The sequence below is a fragment of the Nannobrachium achirus genome (genome assembly GCF_963921795.1).
Source record: "Nannobrachium achirus genome assembly, chromosome: 3".
Lineage (NCBI taxonomy): Eukaryota > Metazoa > Chordata > Actinopteri > Myctophiformes > Myctophidae > Nannobrachium > Nannobrachium achirus.
Genome location: NC_137812.1, coordinates 23,916,093 through 23,938,854, shown reverse-complemented (window position 1 = coordinate 23,938,854; position 22,762 = coordinate 23,916,093). Strand labels below are relative to the sequence as shown.

The following is a 22,762-nucleotide window of genomic DNA, read 5'->3' as shown; positions in this document are numbered from 1 at the left end:
AGTAAATAACTTTTATGCCTGCAATTTAAAGTTTTTTTAAAAACACATTTTTTGGGGCGTCACGTCACTGACCCACAAGCACTTTCCTCTTTTTCATTTTTTTCTACAGTAGGCCTAAGCAAATTCCATGCATTCTTACAAAGGTCTCAACTCCTCCCTCAGGTGGGACGTTTTAAAATGATGAGTGGCAGTGTCTGAGAGTGTGTGTGTGTGTGTGTGTGTGTGTGTGTGTGTGTGTGTGTGTGTGTGTGTGTGTGTGTGTGTGTGCTTGTGCATGTGTGTGCGCGTGCGTGCGTGCGTGCGCGTGTGTGTGTGTGTGTGTCATACCTTATTCTGAGACATTAAACGAGATTACTTTCTCAACATATGACAGACCAATGTATCTTGGCTTGCACTTTTGGACATTATTCACTTCCATTTTGGATGTGCAATCTGACCATTGACCGCTAAGGGGCGCCAAGTGACTTATTACTCCCCGACAGACACGTCTGCTGTTCAGGATAGTCAGGAGTCACGTAAAAGTAGCAATATAAAATAGTCACATTACAAGTAGCCTAAAAGACTAAAGTATTGTGTTCAAAATGTTACTTGAGTATAAGTACCAAAAGTATTGTTGTGAAAATATAATTAAAGTAGGCCTACTAAAAGTAGCCTACTAAAAATGTTTGAAAATAGCAGATCTACAAGCTCACAAGTGGCGATGCCTTGTTGTGAGCTTGTAAATCGTCTATTTTCAAAATAGCCTCCTATGTATAAAATATAGGGCTGAAGTGGTTAATGTATGTAGGCAAAGTAACTACAGTTTAAATAATTGTAGCCTAGTGGAATAAAATGATTAATATTTTCCTAAAATTTGTAGTGGAGTAGAAGAAGTTAAGCATTAACTAAGTGTATTACCTTATTGTAAAGTGTTACCGAGTAATGTACTAATATGCTTACTTTACAGTAGGCCTACACCACTAGCTGCTTTAGACTATCATGAGGGGGGCTCGAGCTCAGCTGCTCAGCTCAGGGCATGAGTCATCACCCGAACAACAAAAAATAATAATATTACCATTACACATTTCACATGTCACATGGCATGTGATGATGATGTGATGGCACAAAGGCTAATAAAACAGTCTCATATACATGCTTGCTGGGGAGGGGAGGACACGACGTGAAGGTAGCTACGCAACCCAGTCAGGATGGAAGACTATAGCTTTGGATCAAGACTATCATATTTGTCATGCATGTGTTAAATAAAAAAAGAGCATAATAGCCTAATGCAATTAATTGTTAATTATTCAATTACGCACGCCTTTTAACCAACGTCTGCATGGTTTGTTAAAACCCCCTAATATAATAGTCCCATCTAGGAGGTTATGCAAACTTTACCAGATGTTATTGGGATTCTATACGGTCCGTTACATAAACAACGCTGCATGGTTGTGGAGGCTACCGATAATCTGGACGCACGCTGGCCATGTACCGTCCATGTGACTGACTCTCTCTCTCTCTCTCTCTCTCTCTCTCTCTCTCTCTCTCTCTCTCTCTCTCTCTCTCTCTCTCTCTTATCCTCTTACAGTAGCAACTCAAAGCCCCTCTCATCCATCCGCGGCATTAGTCAGCTGCGCGTGTTCAGAGAGAGAGAGAGAGAGAGAGAGAGAGAGGGAGAAGAGAAACGGGAGAGAGACTCTCCTGCAGGCAGACACAAGACAGAGTGGACCATAGCAGAACAGATAGCAGAGCAGAGAGCAGCCAGCAGCCCAGAGAGGAACCATGGCGAGCCCAGGGCAGAAAGTGGTGCTGATCACCGGTTGCTCTTCAGGCATCGGTCTGAGGATGGCCGTGATGCTGGCCAAGGACGAACAGAAGCGCTACCATGGTAAGACAAGAAGACAAGAAGAGTCTTGATATGTGTGTGTGTGTGTGTGTGTGTGTGTGTGTGTGTGTGTGTGTGTGTGTGTGTGTGTGTGTGTGTGTGTGTGTGTGCGTGCGTGTGTGTGTGTGTGTGTGTGTGTGTGTGAGAGAGAGACACGTGTGTGTGTGTGTGTGTGTGTGTGTGTGTGTGTGTGTGTGAGAGAGAGAGAGAGAGAGAGAGAGAGAGAGAGAGAGAGAGAATGACAGACAGAGGGAGAGGGACATGCTGTTTCATCTCTTCGTCTCTCTCTATTGACTGAGAGAGAGAGAGATGAAGCCACTACATATTGTATTCATGTTAATTATTTGTTTTCAGACACTTAACAACTTAAAACTGACCTTTTGGCTTACTTGGTCAGCTCTGAGAATAGCCGATCTGCAAGCACACACAATGATGAGCTAGAAATGTAGCTGAATGTAGGCCTACCCCAGAATATAGGGATGCGAGGGTTCTAGAGCTTAATGTAAAAATAAATAAGTAAAGTTCCTATCATACAAAGATTTTGCGCCCGTCCCACACCTTAGTAGGCCTATCTCTGTGTTAGCCTCTTGGCCTAGGCCTAGGACTGTGCCTGGGGACCTTTGTTGTGCCCCTGAGAAGGGTCAAGTTTGCCGGGCGGTGCCCCTTGAAACTGCTTGAAAGCCAGTATTGTATTTATCATTTTAAAAATGATTTAAACTAGTGAAAACAGCCGATCTACAAGCACACAGCGCCTTGCACAGCGAGGCGGTGTGCTTGTAGATCTGCTGTTTTCACTACTGTTGTGCAACAGCCTTGTATGATGAAGCAGGGCTTTACTTTGCGAAGAAACTTACCAATTTGAAACTTGGAGATACAATGTTTCTTCCTGACAGTGACGATATTTACACCCGCGTATTATGTTGGTGTGCCCATGGATTCTTGGGACATGAAAAGTGTGCCCATGCAGAAAAAAGGTTGAGAAACACTGCTCTATAGGGTCCCAGACCCCCTGTTGAAGCTGTCAGAGCAGCAAACCCATTCTGTTAGAGTGGTTCCCCTTACATCACAGTGATGTCAGAGCATGATGTCAGAGCGGCAAACCCATATACTGTACGAAAGTGTACATGTCCAGATGTCCAGACAGAGTCAGCAACTCAGCATGTGCCGTTTCACATACTAAACTGTGACCTTCGGTCGCAATAACACAAATAAGTCCTGGGGACTTGTTTCCTATGTATTACATTTTGATCTGATGGCCAAGATTCAATTTATCCCCTGAGCAAGCAGGCAGGCTCAATGGTAAAATGTCAGCACTTGCGCAATTTGCACAGGAAACCAGCTCCTTTCTTAGTTTGCACACAAGAGTCCTCTACCTATATATAGTATGAACGTCATGGTCAGAAAATCCCATAAAAAATGCATGTTTCTGTCTGTTTATAGGGGAAGTTTGGGCTTCAACTCAAGGCTTATAGGGCAGAAGACAGGTGCGAGAGGCCAGCATGAAGGTCCATGAGCAACAAAAAGACATTAACATTGAGGTTTGGATGCAAAAGTATTCCTTTACAATTTACTTACAAAAGTGCAAAAAGTGACATGGTGAAATAAAGTGACACATCATGTACCTTTTTTCACTTTTGTATTATAAGTAAAGGACAATGTTTTTGCATCCAGAGTATCAATGTTAATTTTTCAGTGGTTGTTGTTTATGGTCTGTCTATTTACATAACGTTGCCAGTGCATGTAAATGTAGGACATTAAGGTGCATTACATGCTGTAGTGCACTGCTTCCCAAACACTGGGTCGGACCAATTTGTATGGGTCACGACTCGCGCTGTGCACTTGCAGATCTGCTATTTTCACTAGTTTGGGCCCTGGGCAAACGTCTAATCTCTCTTTCGGGTCTCGACCTCAAAAGCTTGGGAACCAGTGCTGTAGTACTGTATGTAATATAACGCCCAACACAGCGTGTGATCTATGCAAAACGTGTCGAATCCACCGGCAGCAGCTGTAACACACATACTGTAAGTACACAATGGTATAATATGGTTGTCATCCCAGCTTAACCTGCAGTGTTACACAGACCCCGTCGCTATGTAACAGCAGGCAATAACTAACTTAAAGCTCTGGAGGAGGCTGCTTATACCTGCCTTACCAAGCAGGCCCTGCCCTGGATGGCAGAATGGCCTGGTGATCGTACAGAGAGTTGGATGGGGAGTCTAGGGAGGGATGGCTATTCTTGGATGAGTTGAGTCAGGTGAGTAGTGGAGGCTGTGGAGCGCAGAGCTAATGCTAAAAGAGGCTGATTTCTTGTAGTAGGGCTTATTTTAAGACCAGAGAGCACCTTAAAGCCACTTAGGTTTATATTTAGGGTTATGTTTAACGGGGCATTTCTCAATGAAGGCAGCAGCCTACCACCACCACCCCAGGGGGCATTCAGAAAACTTTGGGGGGCACTGGAAACTGTACTGTTTAGAAGAATGGACGTAAGCAGCTCTTTTTTTCAGTGAATAACATTGATTTGGTCCAATCTGTACAGTAGAGTATGTTAATACAATATCATTTATATAATCTGTATGGTAGAGTATTTTAACACAATATAACATACAATCGGTATGGTAGAATATGTACTAGTAAGACGCCTCAGGGCGACATGCGACCTCGCGCACCAATTCTTGGCCATCTGGCCAGTGATGTATATTGGACCAGTTACCCATGGAGACCCCTGCATGATGGTCAACAATGTTATGTCAAAACATACCCATATGTGGGAATTACCAAATATGGGCATTCCCAGATATGTCCTTAATATTGATGACATTGGGACAGGGATCTCCATATATGGGCATAAAACGTATGTTAATTAGTAAAGCCAAGTGGGGCCTTGGCGAGTTAGGGCCTGGGTTTGATGCCTGGGGATCCCATGAGACATTTAGATTGTGTCCAAGGGCATGTCTCACCTGGACACAAAGTTTGACCTGATGGTCAAGATTAAATGTATCAAGCAGGCAGGCTCTATTAATCAATGGTAACACTGTTGGCCCTCTAAAATGCATTTTCACTATTTTAATAATTAGACTTGCTTTACCACCATCATCTGAAAATAGGTAAAGCATGCCAAGGATTGTGAAATCTATCTATCTATCTATCTATCTATCTATCTATCTATCTATAAATCTCACAGCTTCTGTCTCTATACTGTACTCCCACACTTCCATCTTTGCGGTTCTTTTCGTTCTGCTCTGCTGTTCTTCTCCCTGACCTCTTACCCATTTCCTCCTACAGAACAGCGAGTACACACACACACACACACACACACACACACACACACACACACACACGCACACACACACACACACACACACACACACACACACACACACACACACACACTAAACTACGTATGGTTCAGGAAGGAAATTCCCACCTCAACCCCACCAGAGGGACATTCTACAGATACGTTGGAAAATATACAAACATAAAGAGGCACCACACCATACGTCGTCTCTGTCGGGTGGAAAAACCTCATATGTCCAAAATGGTCCAGGATTCTAATGCAGTAGTAGCAGCTAAAAAAAAACGAGTGTCAAGCTTGTAGATCTGCTACTTGTGACGCTTTTGTGTAACGCTGTAGTGTAATCAAGTACTAGTGTAACACAAGAAGTTAGAATATGGAGATAAGAGGTTTCTGCCCGACAGCAACAACATGATGTGTTTTTTAGTGTGTGTGTGTGTGTGTGTGTGTGTGTGTGTGTGTGTGTGTGTGTGTGTGTGTGTGTGTGTGTACTGTACTGTACTGTATGTCTATGTACAGTACATGTACCGGTATGTATGTATGTATGTATGTATGTATGTATGTATGTATGTATGTATGTAGCCTACAGTACGTATGTATGTATGTACACAGTATGTATGTAGAGTATGCATGCATGTATGTATGTATGTATGTATGTATGTATGTGCGCACGCCCGCGTGTATTGAGCGCACCCACCCACAGGCAGTGAGAGCCTGTGAACTCTGTTTGACCCTGGTACACTACAGATGGTGATATCTGTCTTTTTTTAACCCTTAGCTAACCGTTGCAAGGGAATGGATGGCTATATGCACATTTGCTTTTATAGTGTGTTATATTTTGTGCAAGAGCAGTTTTTATGTGAGCCAAAAATGTAATGGCTTTTTGTCTGTCTGTCTGTTTGGCATGATATCACAGGCTGTTATGAAGGGAAATGCATAAACCTTGATGGCAAGGTTGGCTCTGGGCCAAGGAGGAGCTGATTAGCTTTTCATGCCGATTGGCCAAAATGTAGATCGTCTATTTTTGTCGAAGAGATTAGGTGTAGTTTGAAATGTCTTTGTTGTATCATTTTAATATGTCATAGGTCTACTAGTCTAAATGACATCCATAACATAGGGTTTTGGATGAGCTAGGGCTAGGCTGTTACTCCACTCCCTTTATTTATCTTTTCATTCATATTTTTATTGGAAGTATAGGTATACAATCAGTCACATCTGCATAGACAATTCAGGCCTATTCAGTTACAAATGTAATGACAACTTTCTATCATGAGTATAGCAAGGCTTCCCAAACTTTTTTGTCTCAGGGCACCCCATAAATATTTTTTTAATCCGAGACACCCCTACATTATAATTTCACTCCCAGCACCTTATATTTATAGCATATCGTCGTTGTCGCGTGGAAACCTTCTATGTCCAAAACCTTTTGTTTTCTATTTATCATCTAGATTAGAAAATGTACTAAACTAGTGAAAACAGCAGATCTACAAGCACACAACGCCTCGCATCACGAGGCGTTGTGTGCTTGTAGATCGGCTGTTTTCACTAGTTTTGTGCGACAGTCTTGTATGATGAAGCAGGGCTTTGCTTTACCAAAAGACGTACACATTTGAAACTTGGAGATACAAGGTTTCTGCCCGACAATGTTGCGAGGAAAACGTTGAGATAATAGCCACCCCAGGGTGCCCCGTCACCCACTTTGAAAACCCCTGGAGTATAGGATCCGATTTTTCTTGCCTACTTCCTTTTATGTTTTTCAACATTTTTTTTTCCCCCACTCCCTTTATAGAGCATCGCAGTGAGGTGTCGGAAGCAAGCTGGCCATTCATATTTACCATAGGATTTTTCATTATCAGCCACAAAGTCGTAGCAATTCAATGTACACTTACCACTAGGCTGGTGGTTGTAAAATGGTTCCATATGCTCCTGTAGAACCCCCGAGTATGTATGCAATCACTCTAGTTTTATTAAAAACACGTTTTAATCAAGATCGCACGGAGAAGAACTGCATTTCCCATGCTGCTAAACGTAAAAACGACGTCTGTGATTGGTCTAGCTTCTTCTTCTTTCACATATCTTGCGGTTACCGCGGAAGTAGCTTACTGCCCCCTGTCTGCCCGGCAGATTATTGCACATCAGCAGAACTGCGTGAGCGAATACTTTCTTTTACAAATATGATGCACTGTGTTAAAGATGACGATAAGAGAGTCCACAGAGATGACAATCACTACATTTCAGGCCATATGCTGGCCTGGACAACTAAACTGAGCGTGATTTAAGGGCTGTATTTCAGGAAACAACAACAACATTCGCAAGGCATTCTGGGAGTGTAGTTTCCGCGATTTTAAAAATAATGATGTACACAGTCTTGTACCCTGTCCTTTTTTTCAGCTTTCTAATTAATCTTTGCATTAAAAAAAAATGTGAATATTGACATGATCCCTCTCCAGCCGAGGTGGCTTTGTCCAAGGCTTAAAAACGTTTAAATAAATACTTTATGAAATGTCTATGGAAGAAATGAATGCGGAAAACGCTTCCGACACCAGAGTGAGGACGGGGTGGGGCTTCAACTGCGATGCTCTATACGGCGAGGCTCAGAACAGTAAAACATGAAAAGACAGTTTTTCAGCTTCGTTGTCTCAAAGCCCTTCATCTCAGCCTGTCTCTACAGGTTGAGTCTGTACAGAGAAGAGCAGGGACGTGCAGAGAATGTTAGAGAGGCAGGAGCTGACATTTCTAAAAAGGGCCTTGTGGTGAAAATATCGTAAATAGCAGACCTCCAAGCTCACAACGCGTCGCACTGCGGCGCGTTGTGAGCTTGGCAGTCGGCTATTTTCGATACGTGATGTCTACACAGAGAGGGAAATTCTTTCAACATAAGATGCTGCATTCAAGTTCAGGAGAGTTTGGACGAGGCAATTCTCTTGAATGCTGCCTTCAGGTATGGCATGGAAAGATGGCATTTGTATTTTTTCCACCATAGTAAAGACCACAGACCGCATGGTCTGGAGAGGGCACTTTTTACAGATGGATAAAAGGGCAGGGGCTCAAGCCCCCTTTGATGTCTATGTGTGCTCATGCCTGGAGAAGAGGCTCTGTTGCCACAGCACACACTAATCAACACAGATAACACAGCTTTCACTGTCTTCCTACGTGCGTGCAAGTCCAGGTGTGCCTCGATATTTTGTGACGACCAACCACCACTCATTGTTATTGCAATACTGTATATCGTCTGTCGGGTGGAAACCTCATTATGTCCAAAACACACACACACGCACGCACGCACGCACGCACAGTTAGTTATGAAAAAGTAAGTCCACCAAGGTCTCCACTGTGAGTCATGGCCTGTCTATCGTCTACTGTTTTGTCTCCTTTTCACTCCGTCTGTCTCTGCCCTTCGTCTTTCAATGTCTTTCTTCACCTTCTCTGTCTCTCTCCCTCTCTTGCCTCCTACTCTTCTTCTCATTCAATTCACAATATAATTATATATTTTCCTCCATGAATAGTACTCATATGTGTATCTTGAGATTTTGACTTGACCATTGGTGTGCTTTGGGCGGAAAAAGTTAGAAAATCACTGCTCTATAATGTGTCCATGTCCTCTCCCCTGTCTCCACTCTCCAGTCATAGCCACCATGTAGCTATCATGTCTCCATAATACATCAAACTTATATAGTGATTTTCATGGTACCCTGATGGAAGATTTTCTCCCTATTTACCTTAAATATTATTTGGACCAAGAAAAGAACCAGTTTCCCCAAGATATTAAAGTACTCGCACACAAGAATAGGGAGAAAATCTTCCATCATACCCAAAGTGGCTTTAAAAAACAAATTTATTGGAGAGAAAAGTTGAAAGGCTAAAAATTGCAAGGACACAAAACAAAGCTAAGATTTAAAGAGCAGAAAGGGAGAGTGGAGTCTAAAGAGGTGGGTTTTGAGGGAGGCTTTGAACATGGCAAGGGTGGGGCGGCTTTTATGTGAGGAGGGAGTGAGTTTGAAAGGGCGGGGGTGCAACTGAAAAAGCCCTGTCACCCCAGGTGCGTTTGTTTGTTTTATGGGTGAATTCCAGGAGGTTGGCATTACCAGACCTGAGGGGGGCGTTTGACGAGGTTGTTAAAGGAGTCATTCAGACCAAAACACATATACTGTAGGGTTAAATCTGCCTTTTATCATACCGCTTTAGTCGATTTTTTTCATAGCTGCCCCTGTTGCTAGATTTCGGCTGCCCCTGTTGCTAGATTTCGCGGGCTCTCTCATAACTAACACAGTGGATTGTCCTTAGGCTAGTGCGGTTATTTCTTTAGCTTCAAAGTTAGTATTTTTTTATTGGATTGTGTTTACACAACGTCCTGAGACCAACCAAGCCGCTGTTTTGACCTCACAGGCACCCTTACTTGTCAAACAGCTTCTGCTCTGCACCAGCAAAGAGATTCTATAATAAGAGACGGCAGTCCTTAAATATATGGAATCACCACTAGATGGCGCAGCTGTAGTGCTGCCGCCATCTTGGAATGATGGCTCTTCTCTTAAATTAATCAAAACAATTAAATTGGGTGTGAATAACGTTTTCCAAAGCTGTCTTGGTCACCCAACAAAATGAAAATCACCATTGATATTACATATTATCATAGACTGCTAAACAGATCAATAGAAGCATAGAATAGTATTTTTTTCAGTTATAAGAAATAGTAATAATTTGGTATGAATAATACATTTCGGATTGTTCTAATTGGTCTAATGTTAATTTATTTTATCTGTTTGACATTAGTCTGGCTTTTGTGGACAATAATTTATCATGTGGGCCTACATTAGGTCTATATAATGTTTTATGGTTTTTTCATTCATAATCTCTTAGGAACAGATTCAGTGCTGCCAAAAAAGCAGCAGAGAGCAGAGTTCCCCCCCCCTTTTATAATGATGTGTTTTAATCATTTCTATTTGGTATTAACACATCATATTTAACATGTGTGCCTGCAAGCAAACATGCATTAGCATACACACGCATGTGCACACATGCACCCTGAAATGTTATTATTAGTAAGTCATTTCTGTTTTGATCCATTGATAAATATAAATATTATAAATAAAATAGTAAATCATTATAGTAGTATGCATATATAGGCTATAATACCTTTTTTGCTGTTCAACACAGACCAGTTATATAGAATCATTAAATATATCATAGTAGAACAGAATAAAAGCAAGTTTTTGATTGTACAGCATGACTTTATTATGTTTTTTTTAACCACCGGAAGTCGTCATCATTCCAAGATGGCGGAGCAACATGGGCTCTGCTTGTTGTAATGGGATGTATAGGGAGTGCCGTCTCTTATTATAGAATCTCTTTGGCACCAGGGCAGGGAGAGGAGAGCCTAGAAAGGGAGGGGAGGAGCAGAGGATCTTCTCGTCTGTTTGACAAGTAAGGGTGCCTGTGAGGTCAAAACAGCGGTGTGGTTGGTCTCAGGATGTTGTGTAAACAAACATAACATAAAAAAATACTAACTTTGAAGCTAAAGAAATAAACGCACTAGCCTAAGGACAATCCACTGTGTTAGTTATGAGAGAGCCCACGAAATCTAGCAACAGGGGCAGCCGAAATCTAGCAACAGGGGCAGCTATGAAAAAAATCGACTAAAGCAGGTATGAAGGGGTATGATAAAAGGCAGATTTAACCCTATATGTGTTTTGGTCTGAATGACTCCTTTAAGGGCCTTGTAGGTGGTGATCAGTATGTTGAAATTGATTCAGTCAGTGTTTTACTGGGAGCCATGTCCATATGTCCTCTCCCCTGGTTTCTCCAGTCATAGCCACCATGCGGGACCTGAAGCGTAAGGACAAGCTGGTGGAGGCGGCGGGGGACACGTACGGGAAGACCCTCTCCCTGGCCACGCTGGACGTCTGCAGCGACGAGTCCGTCAAGCAGTGCATCGACGGCATCAAGGACAGACACGTGGACGTCCTCAGTAAGACACCCATGTCAATGCAGTCAGTGGCCTATACCAGTGTTTCTCAAACTTTCAAATGTCACGGTCTGACAGTGTACACATGGAAGCATATTAATTTGGTTCATTTGTATACTGTCAGAGTTACATACACAGTACATGTATTGTTCAATTTAGTCCCCCCTAAAGGAACCCACAGAGTCCCTGGAATCCACTTTGAGAACCACTGGCCTATACTACCAGAACCACTGGCCTATACTACCACAAGGGTTCTCCATCCACTCTTTCAGTGCTATGACCCCCCCCCCAAAATAATTATATTTTAACTGGGGAGTGGGGACTGTACTGCTATGTCCACAAAGCTTGCCATTGGCCAAGCTTTGCGGGACGCTTAATGACATCAACTCATAAATAGCACTGCTCACTTCACACTGGGTGTGATTATTTTTACGTCTTTTTACATAGTAATGGTCTCATTACTTTATTTTTGAGCAGTGCTAACCGCTCCTACATCTGGCTCACACCGGGTGTGTTTCTTTCCGGGTGAGGTTATCTACACATTTCTAAAGTGACAATTTAAGGACTTTTTAATATCTCTAAAATGACAAATTAAATATTGGCCAAATTCTCAAATATTAACAAGATCAGCGCCAGTCGACTTTGAGGTCGACTATGTCACTATGGACTTCCCTGCCAAGCGAATTTAATCGACTTTTATATAAAAGCATTGTTTAAGCTTTTATTTGGGTTAATAGACGGAGCGAAATGGTTAGCTTACCTTCGGCTAGTAACAACACGTAAACCGTGAAAAAAAAGGATACGATTATGACGTCACTGCTAAACCAGGCCTTCCTGTTTACATTAGCTTCTGTTAGCCGCTAGGCTCAATGCAAACCATCCGACCCTTACGCAGCTTCACTAGGTCGGATTTTGATTCGGAAACTTTCTGTGTGGCGTCTGTATACGTTCCGGTGCCCATACCGATGGTGGTTTTAGACGATCAAGCATGAATTGAACAGTATTGAGCTCAGATGGCGGCCCGCGGAGATCCCATTGTGAGTCAATGGAGCAACGTCACTATCCCACCCTTGACTCTTGGTTTTTACATGACTTCTTCTACATTCTATGGTTTTAGTGTTACGATGGCTCACTCTAGTGGTCATTTTGTGGTATGGTATATCATCATGGCTTTGAATTTGAATGCATCATGATAGCTATTTCCTGGCGTTATTAGCGCAAATTCATATTTTAATTTGGCTGGCAATTGTGAAAATAGCAGATCTACATGCAGATCTACATGCTCACATGTAGAACGGCTATTTTCACAATAGAACCCAGTTATACAAAATGTAATGCCTCAACTCTTAGTGCTCGTAGAGTGAGGGGGTCCCCCGTTCAAATATGATTATTTTGGGGGTCGCGGCCTGAAAAGGTTGAGAACCACTGGTCTACACCAGGGGAGGGTGATGACTGGCACACTGGCGGAAGTGTGGGACAGAAGATTTTTATTTTTAAATACATTTAAACGTGGTCAATGAAATTAAGTCACCTAATTTGCAGAAAATTGCAAAAATCCTGCACATAATTCTACATTCATTAAAATTCTGAACTTTGACTGTGGGGAGGGAGTCGGGGAGATAGGTGGGTTATTTCTCTGATTCTAATGAACCGTTTTAACAATGTCCCGACAATCAGAATATGTCTGAATTTTTGACGGGGTGTCATTAGAAATGATGTTCACATGACACACTGATCTAGAAAATAAAAACAAGGCACTTAATTTCAAAAAGGTTTCTGACCCCTGGTCTACACCCTCCCAGCAGGGATTAGGATTGACAACATACAGTAATTTTGAAAACTTGCTAAATAAAAATTTAAACAATTTTAAAGTCATTATAGCAGGGGTCTTCAGAGTTACTACAGGGGGTCCTCCAAATTGTTGTGTGATAGAAACCTTTTTTTATATGAACCGATTTAACCCTAGTGTCCATATTTGGAGAACTTAAGACAACAATAGCAGATCTACAAGCTCACAGTTGCGAGGCGTTGTGAACTAATTACAGAGTGAAAGATCAAGTTTATTAAGTATCGAGGGTTCAAGTGGTTAAATATCTGAAAACACAAATTGACATGAATCCAAAATACACTGATTATTGTACTGTCAAACGAAGAAACTATATGGAATCTAGGAACAGGTTGTGGGGGTCCCTGCTTCATCTCTCTCAACTAAGGGTTCCATGGCCTGAAAACGTTGAAGACCCCTGGTTTATAGCTTACTTTGGAATCAATGTTGAATCCTCGTCCTCCACTTCCTTGAAAAATGTCTCCCTTCTCAACATGGTCCTCTCCTCTGTTTCTGAACCAGTCAACAACGCAGGCATCGGTCTGGTGGGTCCGCTGGAGAGCATCCCCATAGCGGAGATGAAGAGCGTGTTCGAGACCAACTTCTTCGGCGTGATCCGCATGATCAAGGAGGTGATGCCCGACATGAAGAAGAGGAGAGGGGGCCACATCATAGTGGTCAGCAGTGTCATGGGACTGCAAGGTATATTTACAACCCATTTAGACCTGAACGAGCAAATCTGTGTCACTTTAGATTTGAACCACTTTAACCATTATTTTATGCTTTAACTGTTAAAAAATAGCAGATATACAAGCTCACAGTGTGGCACTGAGTGCCACGCTGCGAGCTTGTAGATTTTTTTTTTTTTTTTTTTCTGAAAATGTGTGCACGTCTTTGAATATTTTTTACCCGATTCTATAAATGTCTTCTATATCCTTCTTCCTAAATCAGTGGTTCTGAAACTTTTCATGTCAAGAACTGACATAATTACATGTATTTGGCCCTGGACCCCATCTCAAAATACGTTGTTCCAGGGACCCCCAGAAGCAAATATTTGAGATACAAATGTTTGCTTTTAAAAAGATATATTCAAAGACTTCACGAAAATCATGATTTTTCAAAAATAGCAGATCTACAAGCTCGCAGCGCGGCACTCTGTGCCACGCTGTGAGCTTGGATACAGTATCTGTTATTTTTCAATAGTTAAGCACATGGCACATTTACATACGACCAGGGGGGAAGATTGCCAGAAAGAATAAAACATCAGAACATCAAAAGAATCAATATACGTACATGTGCCTATGACTAGTATGAGCCTTCGAAGGCACCAGACATACATGACAACAGGGGGAAATAAATAAATAAATAAACATTAGCAAACATGCTCACATACGATTAACCCATTAAAACCGGGATTTTAACAGGTGTCATTTTAGATTTGAGCTAAAAAGCATTATTCTATACGTTGGCTTTGTTTTTACTAAAATTTTTGCTTCTGGGGGTCCCTGGAACAAAATATTTTGAAATGGGATTGGCGGCCTTGACATGAAAAGTTTTGAGAACCACTGATATTAACGCAACATGCGTTTTTTTCAAAAACTGTCAGGATTTAGAAGACATTTTGTAGATCGGCCCCAGATCATAATGGTTTAAAAAAGTCGGTTTTGAGCCGGGATTTGAAAAGCTCAATGGACTGCACTGATCTAATTGGGAGGGGCAGACTATTATCCAGAGCCTGGGGGGCAGCAGCAGCAAAAGCCCCTATTTTAGTCTAGTATTGGGCACAACGAGTAACAGCTTGTCAGCAGACCTCAGAGCTCTGACAGGCTGCAGTAGTTCTGAAAGAGAAGACGGGCACAGGGCCGATATCATAGATATTACCTTTATGTAGTCAATATCTGTACAGGTTTATTTCAAAATGTACTGTGTTTCCCTATTTTGTTCTTAAATAGGCCACTGAAGCGGTAGTGGCCAGGTTTCATCACTGTCAAACTTCAGATTGAAAGAAATTTGTGATTGAAGAAGTTTTGAATGTTTTTCTAATGCACAGGTGCCAATCAGACGCATGAATGATATATATGTGTCTTCCAGGTGTGGTGTTCAATGACGTTTATGCGGCGTCTAAGTTTGCAATGGAAGGCTTCAGTGAGTGTCTGGCCGTGCAGCTGTTGAAGTTCAACGTCACGTGAGTGTCCCTGTGTGACAATGGTGCTCAAACGTTTTAGCTCAAGACCCAAGAGAGAAATAAGCGTTGTGAGCTTGTATATAGATCTGCTATTTATGACTACAGTTCTCAGAATATGGACTAGGGTTCAGATGGTTAATATAAAAATGTTTCTATCGCACAAAGATTTGGAGGACCCCCAGTAGTAACTCTGAGGACCCACTAGGGGTCCCGGACCCCCTGTTGAAGACCCCTGGCTTACAATTAGGACATGCAAGGTTTCCACCCGACAGGTCAGAGTCTCTCTCTCTCTCTCTCTCTCCTCAGTATGTCTCTGATTGAGCCGGGTCCAGTGCACACAGAGTTCGAGGCCAAGATGGTGGAGGAGGTGAGGAAGAGGGACTGGCCCGGAACGGACGCCGACACCGTGCACTACTTCAAGAACGTCTACCTCCCCTCCTCCGTCGACATCTTCAACGCACTGGGCCAGACCCCAGACGACATCGCCAGAGTGAGTTCACAACAAGCAGTGTGTGTGTTTAACTCTTTTACTGCTTCGGACGTTCCCGTTCGCCCCAATTTCGCCGCCGTGTACAGTAAAAACATCTCCCGTAATGCTAAATTCATGTACTAAAGGTTCAAGATTCAAGGTTGTACTTTATTGTTACGTCTTTTGCACAGTTGCAGTACATACTGTAAGAGTAAAACGTATTTTTGTTCGGCTTCCTTCAGACAATGCAGTGGTATATATATTAAATAACAGCAAAACAACAAAGACAACACTTCTAAAGATAAAATAATAAGTAATAATAAGTAATGGAGTAGGAAAGAAAGAGTACAAAAGTCAAAGAGCAAATAGAATGAAAAAAGCATCCTCAGCTGTACATATGCAAAAAGTTTGGTATATTGTATACACCAATGGGATTATTTTCCCGTAGTAGCTACTATACTTTAACTTTTTGTAAACAACTTCACAGTGTGTTCTATGTGCAACAGGTTAGTATATTTAAAGACTTCACAGTATAGTTGGTGCAATTCAGCCTCACCGTAGCCTATCTTAGTTTCTTTCCACACAGGCCTGGAATGTTGTCATTTTAGGGGCAAGGCCACTTGGCCTTTGGGGTTGTCCATTTTTAGAGGGCACAAAGGCCAAATGCCAGGGCAGGAAGGACATCAAATAAAACACGATTTTAGTCCAGAAAGAATTTGTTGAATTTAAGGGTTAGGGATGATAACCTAATCTGCAGTGAAATAGATAAATTATGGTATTTACTAATCCATGCTCAGCCCAGCACCAATTCAAGTCACTGGATTGGTTTAAAGATAGGGACTCTAGGGAGTTAAGATTTCACAATCTCAACAAAAGACACTGGTGTCTACATGACAAGAAAGAGACACTGGTGTCTACATATTGACAAGAAAGAGACAGAGGAGAAGGTGGTACAGTCGGCTGGGGCATTAAGGCCACTGTGGCCTCAAGTCATGCCTTTCGTTTGAGGGGCACAAGACCAAACTGAGGGGCAACGGCGGCCATGGCCTTCATGGCCTCCATGAAATTCCTGCCCTACCACTGACCCATGTTCCATCTCCCTCTTCCCTCTGCCCGCAGTGCACCAAGAAGGTGATCGAGGCAAGCAGCCCGCGCTTCCGCAACCTGACCAACCCGCTCTACACACCCATCGTGGCGATGAAGTACGCGGATGAGACGGGCGGCCTGTCCGTGCACGCCTTCTACCACATGCTGTTCAACATGGGCACGCTCATGCACGTCAGCATGACCGCCATGAAGTACCTCACCTGTGGATGTCTGAGGAGCAGGACCATCTCCCCCCACTAGGCCAAAAGGATTGACCGATCCCCGAGGGTCAAGAGCCGAGTTATTCCCCAGAGCAAGCAGTTCAACATGGTTAAACGTTCTGCACTTATTATATAGGCAGGAAACTGTGGTTGAAATCTGGGGTGGAAGATTTAACCCATTTAGAACTGGAACGCATTATTAATTTAAACATTATTTTATGCTAAACTATAAACAAATAGCAGATGTACAAGCTCACAACGCAGCACCGAGTGCTGCACTGCAAGGTTGTAGATCTGCTATTTTTTTTTTAACCGTGAAAGTTTCTGCACGTCTGAATATTTTTTACCCGATTCTACAAAATGTCTTCTAAATCCTTCTAAGGTTTTTGAAAACCCTATGTTTCTATGTCAATGTTGCTCAAACTGTTTCTTGTCAAGGACTCCCAGTTCCAGGGACCCCCCAGAAGCAAAATTTGAGTTACAAATGTTCGCTTTAAAAATACATATATTCAAAGATTTGCACAAATGTTCACGACTTTTCAAAAATTGCAGATCTACAAGCTCGCAGCGCGGGACTTTGCTATTTTTTAATAGTTAAAGCATAATATAATGGTTAAAGTGGTTCCAGGTCTTATTACTGCCTGGCTCAAGTCTGAAAGACACGTCCTTGTTAAATAAAATAAATATGGATGAATAAATCCATAACCAGAAGAATTATTTCACACCGAAATAAGACTCATAATCATAATTTGTTGTATTTGAGAGAGCAGACAAGAGGACAAAAACTGTCTGCATAGTGCATACCATTCCATAGTGGCAGCTTTCTCTCTCTCTCCAAAATGGAGGTAAGACATCATATACTGTTATACAGTATATATAAATACAGTATATGACAGTTAGGCGTGGGACAAGTTCATACTGTAGGTTCCTGCTAATATGACGAGGTTGCCACATCCATCAAAAACTAGACCAGGTCAACCTGGTTGTGCCAGACCCCCTGTCTGTCATCATCATTTATGACATCATGCCTTTTGTAGGCATGTCATCATCATGTCATCATCATATATACCCTTTATATAGAAAACCCGGACAGACCGACATTTGCTTATGTAGGCCTACCCATTTCATGGGTCTGGCAAACACGTGGGGGTCGTACTAGTAGATTTCCACAAAAGCAGTTAGACTCGTTTTGAGGCCACAGTTGATAAGGCCAGACAGTGACCTGACCGTGTGGGTGCTGTGCACAGAATTTCACAGAGACAAGGTTGTAATCTGCACATGGAATTAGCATGGCACAATATAGGCCTATATTTATTGAATTCAAACGATATATTAACTACAACTAAAATTATCTATCAGTCCTACCTACACCCGTGTCTGTTTGTAGCCTATATCTGTATCTATTTACTGTATGTGAGTTGTTTTTTAATACTAAAGAATGTAATTAAGTGACTATTTTGTCATTAAAAATGAATATTATTCATACCACTGGGAAGTGTGTTCTTTGCGAGTGAATGTGTGTATGTGGTTGGTCCCCCGGGGGTACAGATAGGCTACAGCTGTGGTTCCCAAACCTTTCCATAGGGATAGATCACACATGACATTTATGACACCATCAACTTGCGACAGGCATTTCCCCTATTGAGTAAAGAATTTGCTATTTCTAGAAGAAATAAAATATTCAAGGTGTTTTTAATTTATTTATAGAGGACAATTATAATGTATTAAGGCATATTTGTCATATTAGCCAGGAATCCTTTTAAAACCTTGATAGATAAATAATGAAGATAATATACTGGTCTCGCATTTCAGACGAGCCCACAATTAAATTTCTCCATTGACTTGAATGGGAAAATGCTGATTTAACCCAGAGTAGTCCGGGGGTGTGCACAGTAGGCTATATGAGTGCACATAGTATATGAGTGATTGAATGTCCCTGAGGAGTCTCAGAAGTAATGTTGGAGAACCCAGACCGGTGCCCGTTGGGCAGAATAGTCACCGTTGACGTCCAGTTGTGCAATACCCGTTGTATCCGCCTGTCTGTGTCCCTTTCATGCCCATACTTTATATGGAGATCTCTTAGGTTTATGTTCATTGAACTTTCAGCATGATCACAGATGTTTAAAAGACATGCAGGTGCCATTAAAAATACTGAATTATTTAGCTGATTACAATATAAAACTTCAAGTCAAAATATCCACTTGCCTTATCTCTATCTCTTATCTCTGTCTGTCTGTCTCTCTTTTAAGCCCATATTGTGTTCCGCATCCAGGCCAGTCTGTGATGGCATCTCCACATTTTGGCACTGTAGTGATGTCAGTCATCTCCAAATTTGGTCACTTGTTTCATCATGTCAGACAGACATTATTTGGGCATTGTTTCAGCATGCGCCTGTTAGCATGGTGGCGATACTATTTAATATCAGGGTTTCACCCGTTTATGCACATATATGGTGTTCAGTGATGTCAGTCAGTGATGTCAGTCAGTGATGTCAGTCAGTGATGTCAGCCATCGTTTCAGCATGCGGCTGTTACCATGGCTTAAGACAAAACCCAACCCGTCAAAGGACCAAACACAACAGAAGATGGGAGAACCGTCTCAACCGCCATGCAGCAAAGATGAGGTCAAGGAGAAAGACCACAGTGATACGGATGACACCATGATGTGTGCTGGGGACATGATAGCAGAGCAGGCCAAGAAGCAGGATGACGACCCATTTGCAAACCTCAGCAGGAAGGAGAAAAAGAAGAAAAAGAAACAGATGGGGCAGGATAAGCAGGTTGCCCAGGATGCTGCTGAAGGGGACTTCTCTTTGTCCCAAGCTGAGATGTCCTCTAGACAGGCCATGCTGGAGAATGCCTCTGATATCAAACTGGAGAGGTTCAGCATATCAGCTCATGGAAAGGATCTCTTCATCAACGCTGACCTTCTGATTGTGGCGGGCAGGCGATATGGCTTGGTTGGACCAAATGGCAAAGGAAAGACCACATTACTGAAACACATCGCCAACAGAGCACTAAGTGTTCCCCCCAACATTGATCTGCTGCTGTGTGAACAAGAAGTTCAGGTGGATGACACCCCTGCATTCCAGGCAGTACTGAATGCAGACACTCAGCGTCTGAAGCTCTTGGAAGAGGAGAGAATGCTACTGGCCCAGCTGGAGAAGGGAGATGAAGGAGATGACGGTGTGTCAGAGAGAGAGAAGTTGTATGAAGAGCTGAATGCCATTCGAGCCGCAGCCGCTGAGCACAAAGCACGAAGTATCTTGGCTGGCCTCTCTTTCAGCCCTGAGATGCAGAACAGACCCACCAACAAGTTCTCAGGAGGTTGGAGAATGAGAGTGACCCTTGCCAGAGCTCTGTTCATGGAGCCCACACTCCTGATGCTGGATGAGCCCACCAACCACCTGGACCTGAACGCCGCTATATGGCTTAACAAATACCTTCAAGGCTGGAAGAAGACACTCCTTGTCGTTTCCCATGATCAGAGTTTCCTCGATGTTTGCACAGACATCATTCACTTGGACAACCAGAAACTGTACTATTACAGAGGAAATTACCAGACCTTTAAGCAGATGTACAAGCAGAGGTTCACGGAGCACCAGAAGCAGTACGAGAAGCAGGAGAAGAAGTTGAAGGATCTCAAGAAACGTGGCAAGTCAACCAAACAGGCTGAAAAGCAGACAAAGGAGGAGCTGACCAGAAAACAGCAGAAGGGTAAGAAGAAGGGAGGAGGCATGGACGAGGAGAGCCAGGAGAGCACAGAGCTCCTGAAGAGACCTAGAGAATACACCGTCAACTTTACCTTCCCTGAGCCACATTCACTCCAAGATGAGTGGACACCCATGGGACTGCATAGTGTTGACTTTGGCTATGATGGCCTGACCCTTTTTAAGAATGTGGACTTTGGAATTGACAGGGAGTCCAAGATTTGCATTGTTGGACCCAATGGCGTTGGAAAGAGTACCCTATTACTGCTTCTCACAGGAAAACTGACCCCATCCAGAGGCGAGATGAGGCAGAATGATCGGGTGAAAGTAGGCTTCTTCTGCCAGGAGTACGCGGACCAACTGAACATGGACGAAGCACCCACGGAGTATCTCATGAGGAACTTCAACCTGGTCGAACAGGACGCCAGGAAGTTCCTGGGTCGCTTTGGCCTGGAAAGCCACGCACACAAGATTCTGATCTCCAAACTCTCAGGAGGACAGAAGGCGCGCGTGATGTTTGCCGAGCTCGCCTGCCGCCAACCTGACGTACTGATCCTGGATGAACCCACCAACAACCTGGACATTGAGTCAATCGACGCCTTATCAGAGGCCATCAACAAGTACAAAGGAGCCGTTATCATTGTGAGCCACGATGCCAGGCTTATCACCGAGACTCAGTGTCAACTGTGGGTGGTTGAGAACTGCTCGCTCAATCAGATTCAAGGTGACTTCGAGGACTATAGACGGGAGGTGTTGGAGGCACTAGGAGTAAGGGCCGAGGAGTGAACTCCAGGAGAGAGGGCGGCAGGGCGCCCTCTGTGTCAAAATCCAACGTAACATAACCTACAAAGTGTTAAACTTAACAACTTCTGCGTTCAATACTGGGCACGGTCAAATAAGACTAGGAGAAGCTAGGAGCTGACAATATACAGTATTACCCTACCCTAAGCACTTACACCCTATGTGCATTGTTGACCAGGGTCGGGTCCCCCAAGGGTCTGCACCAAATATCCACCGAAGATAGACGACCTGCAAGTTCTAAGCTTACAGTAAGTATATTGAACTATAGAAATACTAAATTGCTGCCAGAAGAATGAGACTAGCAGGACTCTGCCAAAGACATCAGGAGCTTCCTGCCAGCAAACTGGTGCTGTGGGAACCAACACATGGGCACCGGTCACGAGGACGTCCCACAATAACATACGTGGATGTACAAGAAAGACGTAGGAGCACAAAGCACCAACAAGCTGGCCAGATGTCAGATTTGTTCAAAGGTTAGTAATATCAACATAAAAGCGCATAGTTAATTATATATGCAACAATGTTGATAATACTATAATCAGAATAGTTTAGAGAAGATAAACAAAATAATCTTCTCTTTCAGACCAGCTGGGGGAGGGAGCTCAACCCTAAGCTAGCAGCCAAGCACTTACGGTTAGGGTTTAGGCTCAAATACTGACAAATCAAATTCAGACATATGACAGTCAGCTTGCCGAGACAGACACATGGATATGACATATTTAGCATTTTTAGCTCCCAACAGCTTAGAAAATGTCTCTGGAAACCTAGACAAATGCTTTTCCCAGCATGCTTTGCAAACAGGTTTATGGTGCCTGTCCCCTGATTGGCCCAAAGCTAGACCACTGACCCAAGTATATGGGTTACCACTAACCCCAAAAAACGGGTCACCGCCAGATAAATATTACCTAACTCGAACAACCCTGGAATTGGGTCAAAATAATATCCCAATAACTCAAGGAAGGGTTGTGGCTCTGAGAAATTACCCCGAAATTTGACCTAACACAAATGACCCATGATTTGGGTCAAGAAATGACCCATGAGTTTTTAGTGTTGTTCCTTCCATGCGCTACGTCCATACTGGGTAAATCCCCCTGTCAGGTGAAAAGAAACAACAATTATGACATTTTACATGACGATTAATTGTCACTCAAATCATTGCGATTAACGATTTAATTGTGTTTTTGTCATTGACAATTACATTTCGGTTTGACTTTTAGGCTTTGAAGTTGCACATGGCAGATATGACACATAAACTAAAGATACGAAGACATGACTGACATATTTGACAACATTTTACTTAAGAAAAGAACATTGATAGTAAGGCTGGGCAATATTAGCTTCGATATTC

General features: G+C 42.8%; 2 protein-coding genes across 2 annotated transcripts; both read left to right on the top strand.

Moving 5' to 3' along the window:
- Nucleotides 1-1,761: 1,761 nt before the first annotated feature.
- Nucleotides 1,762-16,944, top strand: LOC308282109 (retinol dehydrogenase 8-like; the record flags this gene model as incomplete). The annotated part of the gene is made up of 6 exons (XM_080722453.1): nt 1,762-1,867; nt 10,960-11,121; nt 13,466-13,645; nt 15,035-15,128; nt 15,435-15,618; nt 16,717-16,944. 6 exons carry the CDS (start codon nt 1,762-1,764, stop codon nt 16,942-16,944), a joined length of 954 nt encoding a protein of 317 aa, XP_080578579.1.
- A 2,481-nt stretch (nt 16,945-19,425) lies between these two features.
- On the top strand, nt 19,426-21,399 carry LOC308282108 (ATP-binding cassette sub-family F member 1-like; the record flags this gene model as incomplete). Its single annotated transcript, XM_080722452.1, has 1 exon — nt 19,426-21,399. The coding sequence occupies one exon, from the start codon at nt 19,426-19,428 to the stop codon at nt 21,397-21,399; it is 1,974 nt and encodes a 657-aa protein (XP_080578578.1).
- Nucleotides 21,400-22,762: the final 1,363 nt, after the last annotated feature.